Source organism: Cyprinodon tularosa, unplaced genomic scaffold (assembly GCF_016077235.1).
Source record: "Cyprinodon tularosa strain WSP-4 unplaced genomic scaffold, ASM1607723v1 ctg102, whole genome shotgun sequence".
NCBI classification, from domain to species: domain Eukaryota; kingdom Metazoa; phylum Chordata; class Actinopteri; order Cyprinodontiformes; family Cyprinodontidae; genus Cyprinodon; species Cyprinodon tularosa.
In genome coordinates this window covers 1,314,473-1,340,505 of record NW_024037805.1, presented here as the reverse complement: position 1 = coordinate 1,340,505, position 26,033 = coordinate 1,314,473, and the positions used below count along the sequence as shown (strand labels likewise).

The following is a 26,033-nucleotide window of genomic DNA, read 5'->3' as shown; positions in this document are numbered from 1 at the left end:
GTGCCTCCTTCACAGTCTGCACGGAGCAATCTTTTCCTCATTCAACAAAAGCTGAAGTTGGAGATATTTTTGGGGGAATTGTTCTGCTGGCTACAGGTTTGGTTACATTATCATGGGCGCTCAGGTTATAGCTAAAACTAACCATCTTGTAGCTAAGTGTCTTAGTAGCACAGCTAACAGCTGCAGAGCACAGCTTCCTGTCTGTGATGGAATTAATCTTGTAGCCAATTTGCTGCAGCTCTTACTGTTCATTAAGCAATAAATTACTTAAACACAGACTGAAGCATACATAAAAATACTGGAAATGTCTTCAACTGCCATATCATTGTTATTTAACAATACGGATCGATACTGAATAACTTTCCAGCCCTAATGTCAATGAGTATGAATGAACAGATATTAAAAACTTAAACTTTTCAACAGCTGCTTTTTGTATCTCTGCTTCTGTCTCCTTGAACCCCAGTCGGCCTCGGCAGATGGCCGCTCACACTGAGCCTGGTTCTGCTGGAGGTTTCTTCCTGTTAAAAGGGAGTTTTCCTCTCCACTGTTGCTACAAGCATGCTTAGTGTGAGGAATTGCCTTGAGTCGATGCAATCAACTGGTTTTCCTTAGATAGAAAACTTTGAATCAATCTGACTGGATAATCTGGAGAACTGTAAAGTGCCTTGAGATGACGTGTTGTGAATTTGAGCTATATAAATAAATTTAATTGAATTGAATTGAACTTAGTTTAGTTTTTGGCCTTCAGGTAAGCTAACTGAGATATAACACTTTCTATTTGCTATATATCTAATACTGGCGTCCTGGTGTGCTGTTTTTTTGTATTCTGCTCACCTGTTGCAATATTATCTGCTATCCCTTAGGTCTAATGCTCTGCCTCCACTGGACTGGCCGCTACCGTCCCAGTTTGACCAGTTCGAGCTGCGCATTGAGGTGCAGCCCCGCCCACACCATCGAGCTCACTATGAGACGGAGGGCAGCAGAGGTGCCGTCAAAGCAGCACCGACAGGACATCCCGTTGTCAAGGTCCAACACATGAAATTCACAAAAGCTAGCTTCTATTCACCTGCAGGGATTGGGAACTGGATTTTGTTTGATTTAATCAGGAGTTATTTTTTAGCTGTGCTTATATAATACTGACTTAAAGTCACATGCTGTGTCTGCCTGCTGATCTCGTCTCAGTCTGATGCTATTGATCTTAATCTGTGCAGCTGTGTGGATATACAGAGAGGAAGCCACTGTCACTGCAGGTCTTCGTCGGAACAGCTGACGACCGCTCAATCAGGCCACACCCTTTCTATCAGATACACAGGTATGGACCTTTGGTGTCAAAAACGAATGTGTCTCCATGTTTCTTATTATTTTTTGAATCTGAAACCACCAAAACCCTCAGAGGATGCATCATCTGACTGTGGTTTTAAATTCAGCGTAACTAATCACTTGGTGCTTTTGAAAGACTCCATGAAGAATCCACCGCCTCCGATTTACTCCTTTATAAAAAATCAGCTGTAAATAAACAGATAAGATTTAGACACAAGATATACAGTTTTTTTTTTATGTACAGGGCCCATTCATCAGAACTCAGTACATTAAAACTGTAATTCATGCTCTTAACAGCATGTGATAAAATTTTTAAAAGGATGTTTTAAGTAAACAGATTTGGAATGCCTGCTTTAAGATGGGAAATAAAGATATAGAAATTAAGGATAAACAAGAACAAATACAGGCAGAGAAAAGATGCACAATAATGAACCACCTGAGACTCTGATGCAGAATTTTGTATATTTTTGTAAAAAACAACTTTAGCATCAATAATATTAATAAGAACATTAATAATAATAATAATACAGGCACTCAAGTAATAAAGAGGACAAGTATATTTTAAAGAATACAGAAAATCCCACTTTAATCTATCTTGTAATTGAAAATAAACTTATACAAAGTTGGTCTTAATAAACATATGTCTTTCCTATCAGAATAGAAAATATATAACAATTCACATCTTAAGGATTTAAATGTCTCTGTGAGGAGATTTACGTAAATCATGGAGGAGAAGAAAATAATAATAATAATAATGTGGTAAAATATCTTATATGCTATGCACTATAAAAAGCAAGTTGATTGATTATATGGCATCTACTAACCAATATAATAAAAATTTCATCAGTACTCATATTTTTAGTAATTAATTAATTTAAATAAAGAATTAAGAACATGACTTTACGAAACACAGTTCTAACCAATAAATTGAGGGACGATGTTGAGCTGATTAAATATAGGAATGTATTAATTTTTAAATTAAGTTCAGAAAAATGCAAGAAAATAGAGGAACTTCAAAGAGAATGGGATAGAGGTGCTGTAGGTCCTGAGACCAGAAAAACAGCACTAATCATTAACAAATCTGTAACTTTGCAAATAAACCATCTTAAACTGGGATATCTCTATAGTAGGCACATGAAGTTAAAATAAAAAGCACCACAACTAAATCTTGAATGTTTTAGGAAATGGGATCATAAGGTTAATGATGGTATAAGGAAGTATTCTGGGAGCTCAGATCAGCTTGAGAAGCAAATCACAGGTAGCAAAACACTGGTAGTTCAAGTTTAGGTTTCAGCCAGGAGATTAAAAATAAGCTCAAACAGAATGAAATAAAAAGATGTAACACATAGGTTCAAACCCAGGTGTCTAAAGACTGGCAGCCAGCCCCTCTTAACGTCCCATTGATGAACATAATGGGTCACATGTGTGTAGAGTGGAAGAGGAGCAGCAGACAAACCTAGCAACACTTATAACTTTGACAAACGCTGGAATTTAGTCATTTCTTGATACTAAATTTCTCATATTTCATAAGGAAATAAGTGGTAACAACAAAAAGGTGATAAATAATTTCTGCTGTTTAATAATGTTTTAATGCAGGATGACATTTATGAAGTATTCTTCTATCAGTTGCGTGGCTAAGAATTAAACCTGTACACCACAAAGACCAAATAACGAGAAAAAAAAAGGTAAAATAAATCCACAAACATTAAGATCTGCACGTGTTACTATAATGGTACTGCTCTTTTTAAGTTAGTAAATGAAAACTAGCTCCTTAAATGATGTTGTTTTTAGAAAATGTGTATTTTATCTTATAATGAATCTATGATCAACCTCATGGTCTCTCTGCAGACCTGCATTTAGCTTGATGACTTGAGGAAGCCACACCTGTGGCGCCCGGCTTGGCCTTTATGGAACGAATGAAGCCAGGATGCCCTCCTCAAGCTCAGCCTGGCTTTATTAATTTTCCTGGGATTTCTGAATTCAGTTTCTGTGTAATAGGCCTCAGGTTGATTTAGCATTAAAATAAATTATCAATGTGTTGAATCGCCCCTTATCCAGACTGATAAGTACAGTGGAGGATCTGTAAAACTACAGGAGGGGCTTTTTTTCATTCAGAGGACAGTGGAAACTTTGATCTCATGAACTCCTTAGTATACTAGAAGTTTTAAGATAAAAATCTGGTGAACTTTGGCTGAAAAATAATAAAGGTTCATTTAGGGATTTTCAGGGGGATTAGGAGAACACATGGCTAAATTAATACAAAAAGGCTTATCAGATATAGAATGAAGTTTTCCCTTTCAGTCCCCAGACCTATGGTTAATCAGTGGGTTGAGCAGAGGAGAAGAGAGGACCCACGACTAAAATGCATTAACGATCAACCGCCGTGGTGTCCAAACTTTATGTCACATGGTCCAAAATCTTCAAGTCAAAATTATTCAGGGACCATAAAAAATTATCATGTGATTATTTTTTGAGTCTTGCTTGATCATAAGTAACAGATTAAGTTGGTCAGATGTTTTATTGGAAAGGAACTCACTATGATGGATGCATTTATTTTAGATATAGAACTTAAAAACATTTTTTTCTTGCATTTTTACCTCTGAAACGAAAGCAAGTTTCATAAAACTGGTTTAGTTTGTAAGTCGGATAGGTTGGCCAAATGGGGCTTAGTTTGTTGTTATTTGGGTTTAACATATTACTCGCTGTAAGTCTGAATTGGTTACTATGGCAATGGGCCCAATGAACTTTACCTGAGTGTATTTCATAAAACTCGCCCAGAAAAGTCAGACTTAAGCGCCTAATTCTGACTTAACTTAGGCACTATATTTTATACCGCAGTTACTGGTTAAATGTAAAATGCTTTTAATCTCTCAGCAATGGGCTTCCATCCCTTTTCCGTTTCTATTGATGGTAACACCCCTCAGGTGGCTATTTGTTTTGGGGTCAATAAAATAAACTAGAAAGACTGTTCCCAGCAATCAGAATGACACTTTCTTTCAAAGAATGTGTATCTAGAAAACTTTAATAAACTTAAAGGTATTGTGGAGAATTTCTGGATTTTTTTAAAAGACCCACCTTCTCCATTTTCAAAAAATGAGCATGGGAGAGCATGCACAAGCCCATTTCTCCTCGTGCACGCCCTAACCCCTAAATCCCTGTCACTGTATAGAGCGGAGACTATATAGTGGACTTCAGAGGCGTGCACAGACATTTTGGGGGGCAGGTGCTCAGGAGGTGGGGAGGGCACTTTTTAGCACACGTGGAACACTTAATTATAAAAAAAAAAAATACACGCATGTTGAATGAAAATTGACTTTAATTTGTAACATTCTCTAAACGTGAGTTTTCAATGGAAAAAAGTCACACCACCAACAGAACAGACTAAAGCGTACTTCTTTCATCTGGCTCATCTCCCCGTTTTCCCTCATCCATCTGCTCTCCCTCATCCTGGTCTTTTTCTGTCTCTGTGTCTTCCCTGAACTCTTCCTCATCTCCTGTCCTGGTAGATGTTGATGGTATAGAGCTTCCCTGCTGTGACTGGCTACAATATATTAATAATAACCATCATGACAATAATAACAATAATAATAATAATAATAATAATAATAATAGCTTTAACAAATATGCCACATTAGTTTAAATAATGGGCTATTAGGGCAACATGACTGGAAGTCTTGTCACGTGGATATGACTTATGGTAGCCTACAAAATAATAGCTATTTTAATACCTGCTGATTTTGTACAAACCACTTAAACATAAAATGTGAACAGCTTTTAAGATTTTTCAATACGATTAACCCTCCTTTCTTGGCATTGTGCTGCAATTACTACAGTTTTTTTGGATTGCTTAAGCACGATTTTCAAAACAGGGCCCATGTTTTCAAAACACTACACACAATTAGCACAACCACACACCCATTTAGCAAAACACTACAGATCCTTTGCATAATTAAACACTCTTGTAAAAACTATACACTTCTGTTTAAAAACCACACTTTGTTACCATATGAAACACACACGTTTCACATTACTATACTCTGTTTGCACGAGTTACACTCTGCTGTGATAAACCTAAAACACTTTTAGCACTTCTACTTCCCTATGATTAGAGTTGGTTACCATCAACAAAGTACAAATATAATGTAAATTCACCAAACACTACACAAGACCAATGTTGCAGACTGAAGAAACTCATTTATTTCTCAACACGCCCAAAATGTTGACATGGAGATTCATAATACTGTAACAAAATGCCCATTTACGTATTGTACTGGAAGTTTACTGTAAAAAAACAAAAAACAAAAACTAGACATTGTCTCTTCGCCTAGCTGGATCTGGCCAGAGAATTTCATCAACATTGCAGGCAATGTTGTCATTAGCAAGACACCTTGGAAAGAAACGTCTTGAATGACGAATCCATCCTTGCATTGCTGCTACCTCCATCTGGTCACAGGCCTCCATGGCTTGGATGAGGGGTACCTCAGCCTGGAGACGGAGATCATATACCTTCCACCGCCATGCCGAGAAAAACTCTTCTATAGGGTTGAGAAATGGAGAGTATGGTGGAAGATATAGGACGGTGAAATGTGGATGTTGCTGAAACCAGTTCTGAACCAGAGCAGTGCGGTGGAAAGACACATTGTCCCAGACAACAATGTATTGCATATGATCGATTTGGTTTGCTGCTGTTATATTGTGCAATTGGTCCAAGAATGTAAGAATGAGTGCTGTGTTGTAAGGGCCCATATGGGCATGGCGGTGGAGGACCCCATTCTGTGTAATGGCTGCACAGAGTGTTATATTACCCCCACGTTGCCCTGGGACATTGACTATAGCCCTGTGGCCAATGATGTTTCTTCCCCTCCTTCGTGTTCTCGTCAGGTTGAACCCAGCCTCATCTACGTAGATAAACTCATGCTGGATCTCCTCTCCATCCATTTGTAAAACTCTCTGAAGAACAGTGTCAGGCAAAATTGTGTTCAGTATAGATCTAGTATACATATTACAGTAAAGTAAAAGATTATGAGACAGTATGCAAGATCACAATGCTTAGGTGAATACATACCTCTGCATAATCATGCCGCAGTCGTTTTACCCTTTCGCAATTGAGCTCGAAAGGCACTCGATAAATTTTATTCATTTGAATATGGTTTTTTATTAGGATGCGTGCCAGTGGTGATGTTGAGACCTGATGGATATTGTTGAAACCGACGTGGTTATTGACAATGTTAGCTTGGAGCTGATTGAGGGTTATAGCATTGTTGGCCAAAACCATGTTTACTATCTCCCTCTCTTGCTGTTCTGTGAACATAGGAGGCCTTCCACCTCGTCGTTCCTGACCCTCAATCCTATGTAGAAAAAAAAAACAGTAAACAATAGTACAGTAATTTCACAGGAAAAGGTAACAGAAGTGCTGATAGTGCATAGAATACAGTACTGTAAGCAGTTGCTGAAACCGTACAGATGTTTTTGATATGATGATATTTTTACCTATTTTCCAGTCAAAATGTTCTTATCACACTTGCCACTGTGTATCGGCTTAGATCTGGCTGTACTCTCAGTCCAGCCTCCCTCAGCGTCAGGCCGTGGTTGACAACGTGGTCAACCATTGTTGTGCGGATCTCATTTGTCAAATTCGGTCCTCTTTGAGCATGTTCTTGTCTTCCTCTTCCTCTACCTCCAGCATGGCCTCCATCTCTTCCTCTTCTGTTGATTCCTCCTCTGTTGATTCCTCTTCTTCCCCTTCCTCCTCTTCCTCCTTGTCCTTCTCCTCCTCCTAGTTGTCCTCCTCCTTGTCCTTGTCCTCCTCCTACTCCTCCACCTCGTCCTCCACCTCGTCTTATTATTTCTGTGACTCTTTCCATTGTACTTGAAGACCGATGAACTCACCTACTGCTTTTTATAGTGCTTATACGCTTGATCGGTGTGTCTACAATTAAGCAAACAAGTGTTTGCACACCTGATGACTGTGTTGAATCAATTGGTTGGAAGGTGTGGTAATTTGACAGACAGTGCTTTGGGATTGCAAGGAAGTGACTTCATAATAGATTTTTGTGTGTAATGTATGTTAAGTGTGTTTAGTGTTTTCCCAATCACTGTGTGTAGAGTTTTGTAACAAGTGTGAGGTTGACAATGTGCTTATAGTTGTGCAAATATGGGCTGATGTTTTGCTTTTTGAGTGTAAGGTTTTGCTAATAGTGTACTACTTTTAACTTTAGTGTGTAAGCAATCCAAAAAAACTGTAAATCAATATACAATTAAGACAATAAAGAGACCAAAATGTGTTAATTTATGTTGCCTAACAAAACCTATACAACAGAAAACGTTTGTCTTAACATATAGATTTGTATGGAAGGATTAGGGCCACTGGAAAAAAAAAAGTTGACTGATTTTTAAATTTTATTTAAAGGGTTAGGGTTAAAAAGTCAGAATTCTGAGATTAAAGTCAGAATACTGAGAAAAAAAGTCAGAATTCTGAGAAAAAAAGTCAGAATTCTGAGAAAAAAGTCAGAATTCTTAGAAAAAAAGTCAGAATTCTGATTCATACTAAACTGAAATAAAATTTAAAAATCAGTTAACTTATTTTTTTTTCAGTAGCCCTAATCCTCTTCCGTAGATTTGCAATTGCAAACTCTACCGAAATTATTTGTAGCCTATGTGGTCGTCCTCACGTTATCTGTCATTGACTTGGGCTACAGTGTAAAACTTTCAGAATCAGGTTTATTGCCATTGTTAGTGAAGGAGTTCACAAACTAGGAATTTTTTATGGTACAATCGTGCAACATGAAACATATATGGAATAGGTAAATAAAATTATAAAAATATCTAAAAACTGTGGGTATACGTCATGCAATAAAATAGAATAATATATACACTTAAGATAAAAAATATGGTTATAAAATATAAAAAGTAAAATAGCATCTTACAAGGAGACAACTAGTTTATCAGGTGACCAGTCGGCAAAAATGCTTGTTTGGTGCTGCTGAATGAGACATTTTAACGCACAACAAAATGATTCTGCTTGATCTGTATATTACCTGGCTAATGGGGCACGGGAGAAGCAGCCTGTCAGCGAGCGTTCCTGCTATCTGAAGACGCTTACTGAACCGCTATGATGCTTCGCATCTGGCATGCCCTGCGGGCGACCGCGCGAGTTCACGTGACAAAGGAAGAGAGATACAGTAGGCTGGTCGGCTAATGGCTCATATTGGGGCATTGTTTCAGTCGTTTTTAATGGCTCAGGTTTTCAAAAGATAATTTCAAAACCGACCTCAGTAAAATCTTAATATATTAATAATAATAAAATAAAATAAAAAATGAGTTTCAAAAGGGCATTTTCTTTGAAAAAGGGCAAACTTCCTAGTGCTTTAGCACCACCTAGTGTCTATGTATGCACGCCCCTGGTGGACTTCATAGCGAACTCAGTTAACTTACCGTTCGGACAGATGATCACTTCCCCATTAGTCCACTGCGGGGTGCTGCGCCATCTTTGTTATTAGTCGCAGCTGTTGGGAAGCTACAGCCTATGGCAACAACGGTCCGCTGTGACAGCAAATCCCATAACGCTTTGCGAGGAGAGCTCTCTGCGGAATATCAGCCTCTTCTAATGCCTTTCTTTTCCTCTCATACACTTTGTAAACCCTTTTTCTCTTATGACGCCTCAGAACTGCGGTGAGAAAGGTGAGCTTCACGGACATCCCAAGTTCCAAAAACTAATTTCAGGGAGATAAAAAGAAAATATTTACAGATAAATGTAACAGTTTTTCTTGAGTCCAACTTCAAATTTCATAGAAAACAGTAGTTTTAGCTTAAATTAAGTCAAAAATATGTAAAATTCCTGAATTATACATTTATATTGACCTCATAAGAAATAGAATTTCTATTGAACCTAATTGAAAAGAAAATTTACTTCATGCAGCTCTCTTAATATATTTGAATCCCTTGCCCTGTTTTTATTTCATGCTTTTCTGTGCCCCCATAAAAACACAGACTAGACCAGGATATTCTTTAGTATATTCTGCTGTAAAGTTTGTCCTATATTTTCATCTTTTACTCGTGGATTCAACCTCTGCCGTTTCACAGGAGGCACAGCTTTGAGTGGTAAATAGGTGAGAGTAACCTGAAACTTATCCGACTGATCCAGTCAGCTCTCTGATCAACCAGTCACCTGGAACGCTGGTTGAACAGAGCAACGCTGCACAGGTTTCACCAGCAACCTCCTCTTCACACCCCGCGCTCTCTTGTTGTCTCCGCTATCGCAGTAGTTCTAATCCGCACATTGTGAATTAATTATTGCCTGCACACTCTCATTCGCATTAAAAAACACCACCTCACAAAGTCTAAAATCCGGTATAATTTATCCAACTCGAGGGCATCCGTGAACAACTATCGATATCAGGGAGACTCTCGGAACTTCAGGGAGATTTGGGATGTCTGGCTCCAATGACTGTCTGAAACCATAGCTCACCAAAAATATATGCCTGAAAGTGCGCATGTGCAGGAAAAGGTAGCTGACGGGATGAGCACTTAGGATGGCCTTATGTAAACATATCAGCCAGAATGATTGACAATTAGGAGGACCACTTATTTAGATGATCCACCTGCAAATAAAAGATCGTCCTCTATACCTTTAATTTAGATTTGGGTGCAAAGAATTCTGTTGCTGGGCAAGAAACTGCAGTAGAAAGACAACTATTTTGTGTCTATGTACATTTTCTTAAGTAAAAATATATATTTTTGGTAATAATTGTTACTTAATTAAAAATAAAAAATCTCCGCCTGCATCCAATAACTGACCTGGTTGGGGTCGAAGCGCTGTCGGTGATTAAGAATGACTGTTAATTACCCTAAATGATAGAAATGTAGAGTGTTTTATTTTTTACCCAGTAAAGCATGACTGTTTCCTAATGAACATAACAGTAAAAGCATAACACTGATTAAGTGTTATAATATAATATAAACCAGGCCAACAATTCCCTTTAATGACCCCCCTTTCAGACACTTAGACAGGTATGGTGTTTTGCAGGCTAACAAAAGTAGCCAAACTACCCCCATTCCAAAGGGGTGAACCGCTTCGTCTGTTCCAATTTGCATGTTTTCAAAACAAAAACAAGGCTTTCTTGGGCTACTGTATAAAACCTCGAACTCAACGCTATTTGACATTTTGAATTGAAAAAGCTTCCTGGACTGAAAGCGAAACGTCTTCAAACTTGGAAACAAAGTCCAGTGGATTGTTTTTAATTTTCTTTCATTTTTTGGAAATACTTTGAATGTTCATGATCATGTACTGCAGAAATATCTATGTTTAGGACACCTTTCTGTCAAACTTGTCTCATTTGTAGGGTCACTGGGAAGATGGTCGGTACTGCCAGCCATGAAAGCGTCCAGGCAGGGACCAAACTCCTGGACATCCCTCTCAATCCAGAAAACAACATGACTGCAATGTGAGTAGGAAACAAACAAAGTCTAACCTTTACCTTTAAAACCTTCTTCACTCTGTGCCGTTCTGTGGTGGACTTGCTTAGTGGGCTTCAGATTATTTTCCTGCTGCGTAATCAAATTGATCTTGAGTTTTTGGTCACATACTGATGGCTAGACATTCTCCTTCAAGATTTTCTGTGGACCACAATTCCTGTTACCATCAATTACAGCTGAGGATTGAGCCCCAAAAGGCCCCAGAATTAGATGTTGTCTTGGATTTACACCAGATGTAAGGTTGTGTGTATGTGGATTACTTTTCCCATTAAAATGTTTCAGTTTTTCCTTATTTTTCTCGTTTTCAGACAGCGATGGTTTTAATCGAACTTAGCAGATTGCTCAATCGCTCTTTGTGATTTGTGAATCGTGAACACTGATCTTAACTGAGATCTGTTCTGCTTCAAATGTGTTTGTTTGGACCTCTTGGATGATTCTTCAAAGCACTCTTGGAGCATTCTTGGTAGGCTGGTCTCTCCTGAGAAGGATCACTACCGTTTCATTTCTTAGCCCTTAGTGGGTAATCACAGGAGTCCAGCAGTGTCAGAAATGGCTTTGTAATCCTTTCCAGATTACTTGAATCTATTGAGATTGGAATGTGGAGTCGATGTGGTGCCTTTTTAATCTCTCTCTGTTGTTTGACAAATTACATTTAACCTATTTCTTCATTCTACGTATCTGTGTGTCAGTAATGAAGTTAGCTTTCCAAATAAAATGTTAATTAAAGTTTACTTACTATTGAATAAAAGGAACTTTTTTTTTTTTAATTGGACAAAGTTGGTTGTGTGACTCCACTTTACCTAGAAGTGGGTTGTGAAAAGAAGGAGTCTCAGCAGAGATCCAGTCTTCCCCTTCTCTCTAGGCACCTCCTCCAGCTTCTCCGCTTCCTACCCCTTTAAGTGAAATGTACCTGAAGCACTCTAGCGTTGCATTTAGGTGGTATCCCAAACAGATGCCCAAGTCACCTTAACTTATTTTTCTTGAAGGGAAGAAGCAGCAGCTCTCCCCTAAGCCCCTCCCTGTTGGTCATTACCAAAGGTGAAGGGAGGACAGTAGACCAATTACTAAATATAATATAAAACAAATAAATCTGTCTAAGTCTAAAATAGAGACCATGGCGTTGTGGCTCATCTCTCACTTTCTAAAAATTGCCCTAAATGCAAGAAATTTGATTTGTGGCTAAGGTTCTTCAAAAAGAATAATATGCAGTCAATAGAAATGAGTGTAACTGCAGCCAGAGCATGTGAGCGGAGCGCGGAGCTAGCGGTGGACTGGAAGAAATATGGTGGAGAGCAGAGTGGTTTTCAATTCAAAGGCCGGATCGAGGATTTCGCTCAGCTCCAGTTCGCTCCGACTTTATTTGAATTCATGTTTGACTTACAAACCTAGGCCAATGCCTATGCTGTAGTCTGTGCCTACAATCTGTTATAGTCTATGTTTCAACTTAACCACGGAATCACCAAGACGAGGATTGCATATTGTGTGATAAAAATGTGGGATATAATGGCATAAAAACATACACTAACTATACTTAACTATACAGAGTGGGTTTACATAAAGCGATCGTGGTGGTAAGAGCCTGTGTTTGGAAATGGATGGATAATTACATGAAGAAAAAATGGCTGTGGCTGTGTGTTTCCTGGACTGGGCCGCCTTTTACAGTTGTATTTTGTATCTTTGCTTCTGTCTCACAGATGGCCGCTCACACTGAGTTAGCCTGGTTTTAGTGGACGTTTCTTCCTGGTAAAAGGGAGTTTTTCCTCTCCACTGTCCCTACAAGCATGTTTAGTGTGAGGGATTGCTGAAGAGTCAATGAGTCGATGCAATCAACTGGTTTTCCTTAGATAGAAAACTTTAAAACAATTTGAATGTAAGATCTGATGAACTGTAAAGTGCCTTGAGATGACATGTTGTTTATTGTACCTATATAAATAAACTGAATTGAGCTGCAGTTCTGTGTATTTGCCACAGGTGGCAGTATCAGTAGAAAACTCCATCATGCCTCTTTAAAGCAAACTTTTTAAAATTAATTTTTAACTGAACTATGTCACAGTCAAGTTTACTTTCTTTCCACCAAGGTATTTTTGATTAGGTTATTTGAAAACATGAGTTGTGTTCTCATTTGACAATAATGCCTAAGATAAATTCTTTAATACGATTGTCTAACTTTTTAATTCAGATTTTTTTTTCTCATTTCTTTCTATATCACTAGTCGTGTCAAGCTATTTTTCATCATTGTAAAGATAAGTATTAAAGCAGCAATAAAGGACACAGTCTCCAGAAAATATCTCATCCTGTAATATTGAACTTCCAGCATTGACTGTGCTGGGATTCTGAAGCTGAGGAACTCTGACATCGAGTTGAGGAAAGGTGAAACGGACGTCGGGAGGAAAAATACTCGCGTCCGTCTGGTGTTTCGTACTCACCTCCCTGTAGTGCCCCCTGTGGCTCCACCTGGACGAGTCTTGGCCCTGCAGGTCGCCTCTTTACCCATTGAATGCTGTAAGAGGCACCAAATTGACATTTTTCTAGATTTGTTTTATTGTGATTCCACAATAGATGATTGTTTTTTTCTCTTTCATGCTTCAGCTCAGCGGTCAGCCCAGGAATTGCCTGTCATCGAGTCAGTCAGCCTTACTTCCTGCTCTGTGGAGGGAGGCGAGGAGATGCTGCTGAGTGGCACCAACTTCCTGCCCATCTCCAGAGTCCTCTTCATGGAGAGAGGGTCCGGTATGACTTTGACACCAACCTGTTTAAACAACGTGCTGCCAGAATCAGTGGCGGCCGGTGGAGTTTTCTCCAGGGGGAGGGTATAAATTCAAAATATGCATACACCAAAAACAAATCAAACTTATACTAAGTTATCACACCAGTATATTTATATGAATGCCAACAACAAAAAACGTTATAAAAACACTTAATAAAAAAAAATTATAATTCATTACAGATTTACTTTTTGTACATAAATTTTGCTCTTCTGAGGCTTTCTAAAGGCAAATCTATGTTTTTTATGGTCCAATATTGTGTCACACACTTAAAAAAATAATGTACCAGTTTAATAATGAAGAAGCTATTAGTCGGCTTTATATTTTTTTAATATATAAAAACTATTTATTTTCTGAGAATGAGTTTATTTAAGAGCAACTATGCAAAATAACAAACATCTATAAAAAGTACGCTATATTATATTATTTTCCATGTGAATTCCAGATTGTTTTTATTCCTCTTTACCTTTTCTAAAAAGTGCTTTAAATCTGTCCTACCTGTCTATATCCATGTTAGATCAGATCTTGATGTTTGCAAAAGGAGGCAGTCAAGGCAGCAGAATATAGCATTAGCCTCACTGCATGCAGTTAGCCAAGCCTTCAAGCTAAACCAGGTCCTGGAAAAGAGCTTTTCTTGTTCCATTTCTCTCTCTCTCTCTCCAATGCATCTCCAACTCCCACGACTCGACCTGTCAATTACCCGCAAAACTTCTGCACTGTGGCAGCAGGTGGTGAGGAAATACTTCCTCTCCCTCAGGGTGCAGCTTAGCTTAGCTGTTCCCTGAGCTGTCCCATACCTTTGTGTTGCAGAGGAGCTACTGCGGACATACAACTTTTAACAAAAGTCAGTGGGTAAACATTTTCTGCACCCCAGAGCGGAAATATGTTAGCCTGGGTGCCAGTCCGAACTTAGTCCCGCCCACAAGGTTTGAGTTCGGGGAAGTTCGGTCTGGCTCTGCTCCATAGTAGCACGAGTATTATTGCCCACTGTCAGGCGATCCAATCAAATTGTCAGGGCGGGCTTTATACGATGATGGACAGATGATCAAGAGTAACGTAATCAACCACGTGACCAAAGCGCGCTTGGGTGACAACAATAATGGCTGCCGCTGGAGAGTTTGGGTGAGTAGATTCTGCTATTAGGTCTGTTCTAGAAGATATCGACAGCAACTTAATTTTAAAAGAGGAACAGAGAAACGCGATCAAGGCTCATCTTCTTATTCTAGGCGTGAAACTGCACGCTTTGATTTTTGTGGACAACAACTATGCCTCGCTTAACATACGTCACGCACTCCGTTGCTCTTATTGGTTGTAGATCTATCCAATTGAGTGCAGAGGCATTTTTTTTCCTGGTTCGTTCGAAACACGCCCCATAATCACAGCTCTATGGAGCAGTATCAGACTCATATTCTGACTAGAATTGAGTCGGACTACGTCAGGCTAGAAATATGTCACCAATCCGACGAAAAATGAAATTATGTTTTACTAGTCATTAAAGATTCAATATTTATCTTGCACATCTAAAAAATATATAATAGTATATTTCAAAATATTTTAAATGTTAAAATTAAATTATAGCAATCAGGGTCATTGGGTGGGTCGGGCGATGCCCTAGCGCCCTCTATTGTGCGGCCACCACTGGCCAGAAATACTGTCAATCAAATTACCGCGGATGAGATCGATCATGTCATTGGAAAAATACATGATTACAGCTACAAGCTGTCATTTTTTTACCAGTCACTGTTATTTATTTGTTGCTCCAATGTTTAAACTGATACTTCAAATTTAAAGCCAAAAAGAACAGATTTTATCACAAATAATAACCATTAGTTAAATTTCTGATATCCATTTAAAATAAGAATCTAAAAATCAACCTCTGAATGAAAAGATGCCAACGATTAAACATGCTGAAATGTATTATAAGCTCCTCGAGACATATAATCTAATCAGTGTTATTTCTCTATAGTCCTGGATATTTACTAAAATATCTCTGGGTACATATGTAAGAAAGACAAACAGAAAAGTACTATTCCTACTCTACTAGATAAAAAGGATCCTTTATTAGCATTATAAGGAAGTAAATCTATCAGGTTTAAAGTGCTCTAAATCCACTTCACATGAAGGATACATTGCCTTTAACTAATAAAAATTATTTTGGGTAACAAAGAGACATTTCTCTTACTGTCAGTCTAACATTTTGTGCTGTCTATCAAAACACCAGAGGAATGAAAAATTGACAGCCTTCTGTAAAATTGTTCTTTCGTCTCTGATTGTTATGAAAATATTTAAAACCAATTTTTTACTATAAGAGGAAAGTGGAATGTTTCTGCAAATGTATGATTCTTAAAATCTAAAATTCAGTTTCATTTTTATTTCACAGACAGAAAATATGTTTTAGTGTAACTATGGCTACGTTCACACTGCAGCCTGAAGTGACCCAAATCTGATTTTTTTTTGCAAATATCCGACCTTTTCATGGCAGTCTGAAGGACACAGATGTTTTCCAATGTGACCCAGGCCGCTTGTCTATATGGTCCTGAATCTGATACAAATCTGATCTTTTCTAATCCGACCTATGTGTGAACGGCCAGGTTGCATTCATCCGACCTAAACGACATTAATACTCAACAACCATCAAAATTCTGCATATTTCTACACAGAAGTGGGAGGAAAAACAACAACCACTGTGGACAATAATGTGGACCGCAGTCTTTATTTTTAACCATCTTGTAAAGGTTGAGTTTTTAAGGTTGGGAAAGATGGCTAGATGTCCTCCAGCACTACCATCCATGTTTACTTTCGTAAACACAGAGCACGCTTGCTTGTGACATCATTGTATCCTCTGCTGTGCATGCAGGACATTGGTCACTCACTCACAAGCTGTATGAATGCAGTTCATACAGGAGATCACATAGACGTCGCATATATTTGGAAATGTGAAGGGCAACGCAAAAAAATTGGATTTAAAAAAAATGGGAATTGAGCATCAAGGCCTGCAGTGTGAACATAGCCTATGATGTTGATTAGTATCACTTTTCATCTTAAGAGCGAATACTTTCTGCCTTCATTCTATCTTCAATTTATTATTGTGTTTTAGTCAGGGTCAAGCGTCTCTAAAGTTTGCACCTTTGTAGTAAAATGAGATCTGTTTTGCTAATTGTGCCTTTTGTTCTGACCCATTAGATGGTAAACTACAGTGGGAGGAGGAAGCACATGTCAACCGCGACAACAGCAATGAGGTAATTTAAGGAATCTCTCACTTATTTCTGTGTGCTGCTGCTGCTGCTGCTGCTCCACCCAGGAAATTATTTTACATGTACATGTTACCTTAAATAATTAAATAAATACCTTAAATAATTTAATGTTCCTTTATGTGCCTTATTTTCTAGAATCATCACACATTGGATTTATATCAATCAGCCTTTGTTGCTTGTAATTTGAATGATTATGACTCACTATGAAAAAGATAAAATATTGGAAACTCGTAATGTCTCACCCTAATCAGCTACTCATCTGTAAATACCTGGAAAGGTTTCCTGAGTCTTTAACCAGTCTCTCACTTTGGGTCAGTTGGTTACACAGTCATGAGGAAGACTGCTAGCATAGCAGAGGTCCAGAAGATAGTCACCGACAGCTTTAACAAAAAAGGTTAGCCACAAAAAGTCATAACTAAAGAAGGGGGTTGTGTACACAAACAGAAAATTGAGTGGAATGAAGAATTGTGGTGGAAACAGGTGTGACAGGGAGACGAATAGCCACTCCTGAACCGGAGACAATGACAGAAGCATCTTACTTGTGTTATGTATATTTATATATGCGTATTTGTGTGCATGTGTGCGTACTTACTCTGTTTCTGTGTTTGTTGCAGTGTCTGCTGTGTGTGAGGGTTCCTGCCTACAGCGACCTCTCTGTCAGCCGGCCTGTCTCTGTCAGTCTGTACGTCTCCAACGGGAAGAGGAAGCGAAGCTGCACTCACTGCTTCAAGTATCTGCCTGGTGAGTCACCACTCTTTACTTACCTCTGACGAACACCGACTTTATTAAGCCTCCTCATATTTACAGCAACATAGACAGATAGAAATCTAGCCAGAAAAACATGCAATCCTGCTTTAGGTGTGTAACAACAACCATTTGCATAATGTCACAATTAAATAAATCTGTAGAGTGTGGTGGTGCTTAAATCAGTGGTACCATTTTTATTATCATGTCAAAATACTTTGTAGAAGTTAAATAGAATAATTAATTTACTCCTGGTAAACCTTGCCTGTGTTGATTTGGCCACATTTGGATGCAAATAGACCTGATGCCAAACAGTGTTTCAGCTTTATGACAGAAAAGGTCTGTTTTTGGAGCCACTTTTAAATAACTAATCAACACATAGATAGTGTCTGATATTTTTTATAAAGCCGTAGGGACCTCCAGATCGCACTCTTCTCACCGCCCTTATCTTACAAATGGTTTAACAAAAGTCTGTGAAAAAGAACAAAATTTAGTTGTATTATCTTCCACCTGTGAATAAATATGGTGAAACGGAACGTTTGTCCAGATTTTTTTTTTTAAGATTATTTTTAGGATCTAGTGGCCTTTATTTTGTTATTCTCAAAATTATGGCCACAGGAAAATGGGTTAGAAGAGACATTCAACTCAGCAGGTCTAGGATTTGAACCTGCAACAGCTGGTATATGATCATGTTCTCTACCTCCACACCATAGCAGCACACTGTTTGTCCAGATTTATTTCCTTTTCAATGACAGAAAAAAAGTAGATGTTTCACCCAATGGCCCTAATCTCTAAGGGCCGGATCTATCAAAGGTTTGCGTGTATTAAAACGTGAGCTATTTCACTGCGCACGCTAAAAAATGTACAAACTGATCTATCAACAGCGTGCTAAAAGCATTTGGTCTTTAAAACGTGCTAAATAGCGCCTCTGATCCATTTAGTACTTTTTTTTGCAATGAATATGCAATATGGGGCGTTTACACGCTAAAGTGTGTCTTGTGGGATGGAGAACATGTAAATATATTAATTTAGCACTCGCAAAGTGATTTATCAAACTTGAACGCAATTTTGCTAACGGTATCTGACTCTATATTTAACACGTTTCAAAAGAAGGTGCAAATGGTCTGTATGCGTAATTGCGCACACATGGCAGCGGTTATTGTCGCAAGAAGGAGACATGGAAATAAAGCAAGGAGACGCAGAGAACGCATTTTTTCACTCCGTGTAAATATTTTTGCAATGAACGAGGAAACGATCATCAAAACTTATCGTCTATCCAGCATTTCCATTCTGGAGCTGTTGGGGGAACTCCGAATGGATTTGGAGCCAGCCACAAGGAGGACCCACGCAATACCAGATATCACAAAACTCCTTGCAACATTGCACTTTTTTGCATCTGGGTCATTCCAGCGTTCGGTTGCAGCGTGAGCTGGGATCTCCCAATCTCGTTTTTTCAGAAGTGCTGTCCGACGGGGTCGGGGTTCTCCCCCTGCGCCTGTGGAGCAACGTGCCAAATGCTGCGGGGATCTCATCCACAGTCACAGGCCAATACAAAACACCTGTTTTTTTTTTTTTTTACTGCAGCACATACCACCTTAGGGAATAAAGGTTGCCAATTTATAAATATATATATATATATATATATATATATATATATATATATATATATATATATATATATATATATATATATATATTTACTTATTTATTTTTTTTGATGGGGGTCACTGTAAGATTTAAATTTCTTAATGCACTAGTTCGTACAGACTACAAACTACTTTGCCGCAAACCACAAAACGCGCAAAACCATCATTTAAATAGGGCGTCTCCAACAGTTTTGCACCTTCCACCAGTTACGCAATCACTCTTGTTAAATCACCCGCAAACCATGGTTCAGCCCCTCGCGCAAAATTCCAGTTTGCGAGCGCAAATTACTACACGCAAAATTGGATCTTGATAAATCTGGCCCTAAGTGACTAAATAAAATATGGATCCAAGCACTATTTGTAGCTCTAAAGTGGGTTTATTCAACAAAAACACCCAGTGACGTTATGGGCCTCACTCCCTACCTCAGTCTAAAAGGCACCTGCCTTTACATGTACAGGCTTAATAGGCCTGATCACCTGAAAAAAATCTATCAGTTATATCATAAGAATAAATTAACATTTAGACACAAAGCTTCTTGTTCACTACATGAACATAAACCATCATTATGTAATGCGTTAACAAGGATAAAGGCTGCCACCTCATCATGGTTTTAATGAATACATTAAATATTAGCAATGATATTACCAGGAGCGTTATATTAACAAAAAATCCACAGCAAGACAAGCGTTAAGGAGACTGTAAAAACTAAAGAAACAGAAATCCTTTTGCAGACGGGGATGAATTTAAAACTGTATCTCCATATCATACATTTTGAAGTTTTCAGAGAAAACAGAGAAGAAATTCACAGAAAAGGTCAGTGTCCTCATTAAAACCTTGGAGCTAGAATAGATTCCTAGGTCACATCAAAACTTTTCTTTTATCAAACTGATTTATGATTTTGATTTTTGAGTCACCAAATACAACATATTCTCATTATCAGTGCGTATGAAATCGTACGAAAAGTTATGCACACTATTTCGTACGTTTTGGACGTTTTTCCTCAAAAAACCACATCAGTGCGCATACGCTGGCAGACAAAAAAAAAAAGCAGATCCGCAGATGGATGTAAAACTGGGAAAAACAGTGCAATCATCACTTATTCATGTCTCTAACTACGTTGGTTGCTGTTTTATATCATAGGGTTAGGGTCAGGGTTAGGGCTAATTGTAATTTATATTCTACAGGTGCTGGTCATAAAATTAGAATATCATGAAAAAGTAGATTGATTTCAGTAATTCCATTTAAAAAGTGAAACTTGTATATTATATTCATACATTACATACAAACTCATATATTTCAGATGTTTATTTTGTTTAATTTTGATGATTACAAATGACAACAAATGAAAATCTCAAATTCATCATATCAGAAAATTAGAATATTACTGAAGACCAATAAAAACAAAGGATTTATAGAAATGTTGGCCAACTGAAAAGTATGAACATGAAAAGTATGAGCATGTACAGCACTCAGTATTTAGTTGGGCCTCCTTTGGCCTGTATTACTGCAGCAATGCGGCGTGGCATGGAGTCGATCAGTCTGTGGCACTGCTCAGGTGTTATGATAGCCCAGGTTGCTCTAATAGTGGCTTTTAGCTCTTCTGAATTGTTGGGTCTGGTGTATTGCATCTTCTTCTTCACAATACCCCATAGATTTTCTATGGGGTTAAGGTCAGGAGAGTTTGCTGGCCAATTAAGAACAGGGATACCATGGTCCTTCAACCAGGTACTGGTAGCTTTGGCACTGTGTGCAGGTGCCAAGTCCTGTTGGAAAATGAAATCTGCATCTCCAAAAAGTTGGTCAGCTGCAGGAAGCATGAAGTGCTCTAAAACTTCCTGGTATGTGGCTGCGTTGACCCTGGACCTCAGAAAACACAATGGACCAACACCAGCAGATGACATGGCACCCCAAACCATCACTGACTGTGGAAACTTTACACTGGACTTCAAGCAACGTGGATGAAGTGCCTCTCTTCTTTTCCTCCAGACTCTGGGACCTTGATTTCCAAAGGAAATGCAAAATTTACTTTCATCAGAGAACATGACTTTGGACCACTCACCAGCAGTCCAGTCCTGTTTCTCTTTAGACGCTTCTGACGCTGTCTGTGGTTCAAGAGTGGCTTGACACAAGGAATGCGACAGCAGAAACCCATGTCTTTCATACGTCTGTGTGTGGTGGTTCTTGAAGCACTCACTCCAGCTGCAGTCCACTCTTTGTGAATCTCCCCCACATTTTTGAATGGGTTTTGTTTCACAATCCTCTCCAGGGTGCGGTTATCTCTCTTGCTTGTACACTTTTTTCGACCACATCTTTTCCTTCCCTTCGCCTCTCTATTAATGTGCTTGGACACTGAGCTCTGTGAACAGCCAGCCTCTTTAGCGATGACCTTTTGTGTCTTGCCCTCCTTGTGCAAGGTGTCGATGGTCGTCTTTTGGACAACTGTCAAGTCAGCAGTCTTCCCAATGATTGTGTAGCCTATAGAACTAGACTGAAAGACCATTTAAAGGCTTTTGCAGGTGGTTTGAGTTAATTAGCTGATTAGAGTGTGGCACCAGGGGCCATCAATTTTGAACCTTTTCACAATATTCTAATTTTCTGATATGATGAATTTGAGATTTTCATTTGTTGTCATTTGTAATCATCAAAATTAAACAAAATAAACATCTGAAATATATGAGTTTGTATGTAATGTATGAATATAATATACACGTTTCACTTTTTAAATGGAATTACTGAAATCAATCTACTTTTTCATGATATTCTAATTTTATGACCAGCACCTGTAGATTCGTGAATGGTGCATCAGATGCGCATGCGCATACGACGAAAGAAAAGTCCAAAACGTACGAAATTACGGTGCATAACTTTTCGTACGATTTCATACACACTCATAATGAGAATAGGTTGCCAAATACTACTACTTTATTCATTTATTCACATAGCTTTGTAAGACAACAATGTAGATATATTTAAAAAACTGAAATATTAAAGTAGTACCAAAAGATAGATGCTCACTAATAAATCAGAAAAACTTTGATCTCATTGCTTTTGTGGCATCTAGATTCTTTTACATCAGGATTCTAAACTTTGTTTAAAGTTCTGAATGGGTTTTAGTGTTGAATGTGTTGTAAGACAAAGCATTCATTGATAAAAATCACCTGTGTTAAATCAAGGCTGATCCAGCTGAGATTTCCTGCACTGTAAAAACGAAAAAGTTAGTTCAACTCAAAATTTCAAGGCAACTGGCTGCACAGAATTTTTGAGTTGAAGGCTTCAACTTAATTTTTTAAGTTTTGTAGAACTACACTTATTAAGTTGTGTCAGCTAAGTTTTTCAAGTTCTGCCAACTAAGTTTTTTTAATTCAAGTTACTGGAACTTTCAAGTCTGTAAAAACTTATTATTTTAAGTTCAGATTTTCTGTAAAAAGTTCTTTTAAATTCAGATTACCATCCCCTGTAATAACTTTGAATCCCCGCCATTAAATCATCCACTTTACAACCTAACAGTCATGTTTTTGGACTGTAGGAGGAAGCCAGAGAACCCAGACAGAACCCACACATGCTCAGAACATGCAAACTCCATACAGAAAGACCCCGGCCCAGGAATCGAACCCAGAACCTTCTTGCTGCAAGGCAGCAGTGCTACCCACTGCGCCACTGAGCAGCCCTTACAATAAACATGTTAAATTTTGCATGTTTATTTGAACCACTTTGGCTAAAACAGGTTTACAGTTCCACAATGTAAACAAGTAATCTTATGCTTAAAGCAAATCAGGTTTCAGCACATATTTTTTTTACTTTCCAACTCCTGTTAAAACCTTACAAATAATGCAATATTGCCAGAGATGACAGGAAACCAGTGCCTTAGTCTTCTGTTGGATGAGTCCTCAGGGAAAGTTACCGCCAGCAGAGTGACCAGATGGCTGAACCAAACTTTAGAAGGGAGCTCCTGGGAAAATCCATGGAAACCCTGTAGCAGCCGGTTGCCATGACAAATTTGAAATGAGCATGCGCAGATAAGTTGACCTCGCTCGGACTGGGTGTCAACTACAACTTCTAAGTAAACTCAACTTAATTTATTGAATAAGATGAACTTTTCATCAGAAACTTATGAAAGTGAGTTCAACTGGCTCACAAAAGACAGTTCAAGTTCCAACTGGCAATTTTAATGTCAGTGAATGCAAAAATCTTAGTAAGGTGAACAATTTTGAGTTGTCGTTTTTACAGTGTGATCAAAACTTGGCCAGATGCCAATTTCCCCCAAAAACAATTAAATACTGGAAGTAAGGAAGCGTGCTTTAGTACTTTGTTGCATTATGATTGGTATAAAAAAAAAAAAAAGAAACTTCATTAGAAGCATTTATAGAATCCAAATAGTTAATCATGTTTATATTCATAAGTTTATGATGCCAGAAACACTTTTCTAGAAATAAATACTTTGATTACAATTTATCTATAAATTAGGTTGGACGATATCTCATTTATGAGAGCCTGCTGGGAACATCTCAAAACGAATAGGTCCTCATTTCTCCCATGCAGGCTAACCCCCATTTGGAAAGACCTTGACATTTAGCCAAATAAAAGGGCTATGCTCTTCCCTCATACAGTAGGATTCTGAATTGGTGCCATTAGGGAATTCTGTGTGTGGGGGACCCTGGCCTCCGTCCACTCTATTTTGTGTTGGCGTTGATGCAGAATCAGGGGGCAGTTGAAGAGTGGGGGCCCCCACAGGGATTTATGCCTTAAACTAGGCTTCCATGCCTTCCTTCATTGCATATACAACATCATACATGAGCAGGGTGTGTGATATAGGATGGAGTACTACACGACACACCTTCCAGGTAGTTTTAGTTTGTCCTGCATCTTTTTTTGTTTTTCTACTTTAGGTGTTGGTGAAGATTCAGTCATTCAGGTCACTGTCATTCCAAAAAAAGTTAAGAAACAATCCAATAGACTTTGTTTCCAAGTTTGAAGACATTTCGCTTCCCATCCAGGAAGCTTGTTCTGTTCAAAATGTCAGAAATAAGGTTGAGTTTGAAGCTTAATAGAGTAGCCCAATACAAAGCCTTGTTTTGACTTAGAAAACATGCAAATTGAAACCGAAGAACGGGTCCGCCCCTTAGTAATGGAGATTAGTTAAGATCTTTGTTAACAATCTTTGACTGCAATACCCGATACTGGTCTATATCTCTTAAAGAGAGGGGAAACGTTAGGGGCATTGTTGGCCTGATTGAACAGGCCAACAATGTTTTGGTCCCCTGCATGGGGGTGGGGGTTGAGATGATAGCAGGACAGGAAAGGAGACAGGTGGTTTGAAAGGGGTGTGAAGGAAGCCATTTATGTTGAGAGAAAAACCAACCTTAAACAGAAGGAGTGGACTCAGGTTTCAGCTCTCAAAACCCTAGAACGCAGCGATAGAGTTGATTCCTTCCCACTATCATCTAAACCCCGACCCCCAGGCAGGGGACCAAGACGTCTCACCTGGTCGGCCAGGCCAACAATGCCCCTAACAGCCCCCTTTCAGAGGCATAGACCAGTATCTGGTATTACAGGCTACCAAAGAACCCCAAAGACTGCCCATTACTAAGTGGTGGACCCGTTCTTCCAGTTCAATTTACATGTTTTCTAAGCCAAAACAAGTTTTTGGGTTACTCTATAAAGCTTTGAACTCCACGCTAATTCTGACATTTTAAAAAAGAAAATTAAAAACAATCTACTGGACTTTGTTTCTAAGTTTGAAAATGTTGCGCTTCCTATCCAGGAAGCTTTCTCAATTCAAAATGTCTGGAAGAGCGTTGAGTTCGAGGTTTACGCAGGTGAAGATTCTCATTCAGGATCCAGGTCACACCTCAAACTCATCCTGACATTTAGGTCTTCCCATCCAGGAAGAAAGCTTCCTGGATGGGAAGAGGAAAATCTTCAAACTTGGAAACAAAGTCCTTTGGATTGTTTTTTACCTGCCTACTGTTGCTAAGGAGTGGTGACTTATTAGCAACAGTATGTGATTTTTTGCCTTTGTGGATGGGAAAGATGTTATGGCGTTACCCCCCGACCAGTTTTGGTAACATTTATGTGATTGATTTATCTGTTTATACCTGGGAGGCAGGTACCACTCAATGAATTACCAAATTAGCTCAACTAATACCACCAGAGATGGCAAAAGTACTCACTTTCCGTACTTGAGTAAAAGTACAGATACTTGTGTTAAAAAATACTCTGGTAAAAGTGGAAGTACTGATTAAACTTCTTTACTCAAGTAAAAGTAACAAAGTACAGGCTTGTAAATTTACTTAAAGTACAAAAGTAAAAGTAGAAACTACTTTTTTCATGCCGTTGCCTACATTTTAAATGGATGTCTACCAATAGGACTAGATCTCCGTTGTGTTCATTTTCAATCATCCCGTCGTCCATACTACTATGCTAACGCCACCGCCACCAAGCTGCAATGATTTGCCGCGAATGAATACCGCCGAATCTGTCGATTCATCTTGTAGTGGTGCGTCAAATGCAACGTAGATTCCCATCCAATTAGATTGAATTTGGTATTGATGACGTGAAAAATAATAACGGCAACTCCATTGAAATGATTCAAAACTAAAGTAACGAGCCAATTTTTAAAAATGTAAGGAGTAGAAAGTACAGATATTTGTGTAAAAATGTAAGGAGTAGAAGTAAAAAGTCGCCATAAAAATAAGTAGTCAAGTAAAGTAAAAATATCAGAAAAATCTACTTGAGTACAGTAACGAAGTATTTGTACTTCGTTACTTCCCATCTCTGAATACCACTGAATGTACCTCCCATTTGTGAACACTTTCCATATAATCCTTTC

The 26,033-nt window shown here is 38.5% G+C and overlaps 1 protein-coding gene across 1 annotated transcript in view; it reads left to right on the top strand.

Annotated features, from left to right (window-relative positions):
• Nucleotides 1-26,033, top strand: part of nfatc4 (nuclear factor of activated T cells 4) — a 44,690-nt gene that overhangs the window by 14,599 nt on the left and 4,058 nt on the right. The window contains exons 5-11 of the mRNA XM_038279551.1: nucleotides 864-1,026; nucleotides 1,212-1,312; nucleotides 10,662-10,763; nucleotides 13,109-13,296; nucleotides 13,384-13,524; nucleotides 16,743-16,798; nucleotides 17,428-17,554. Of these exons, the coding sequence (XP_038135479.1) occupies nucleotides 864-1,026; nucleotides 1,212-1,312; nucleotides 10,662-10,763; nucleotides 13,109-13,296; nucleotides 13,384-13,524; nucleotides 16,743-16,798; nucleotides 17,428-17,554 (878 nt within the window). The remainder of the gene's footprint in view (nucleotides 1-863; nucleotides 1,027-1,211; nucleotides 1,313-10,661; nucleotides 10,764-13,108; nucleotides 13,297-13,383; nucleotides 13,525-16,742; nucleotides 16,799-17,427; nucleotides 17,555-26,033) is intronic.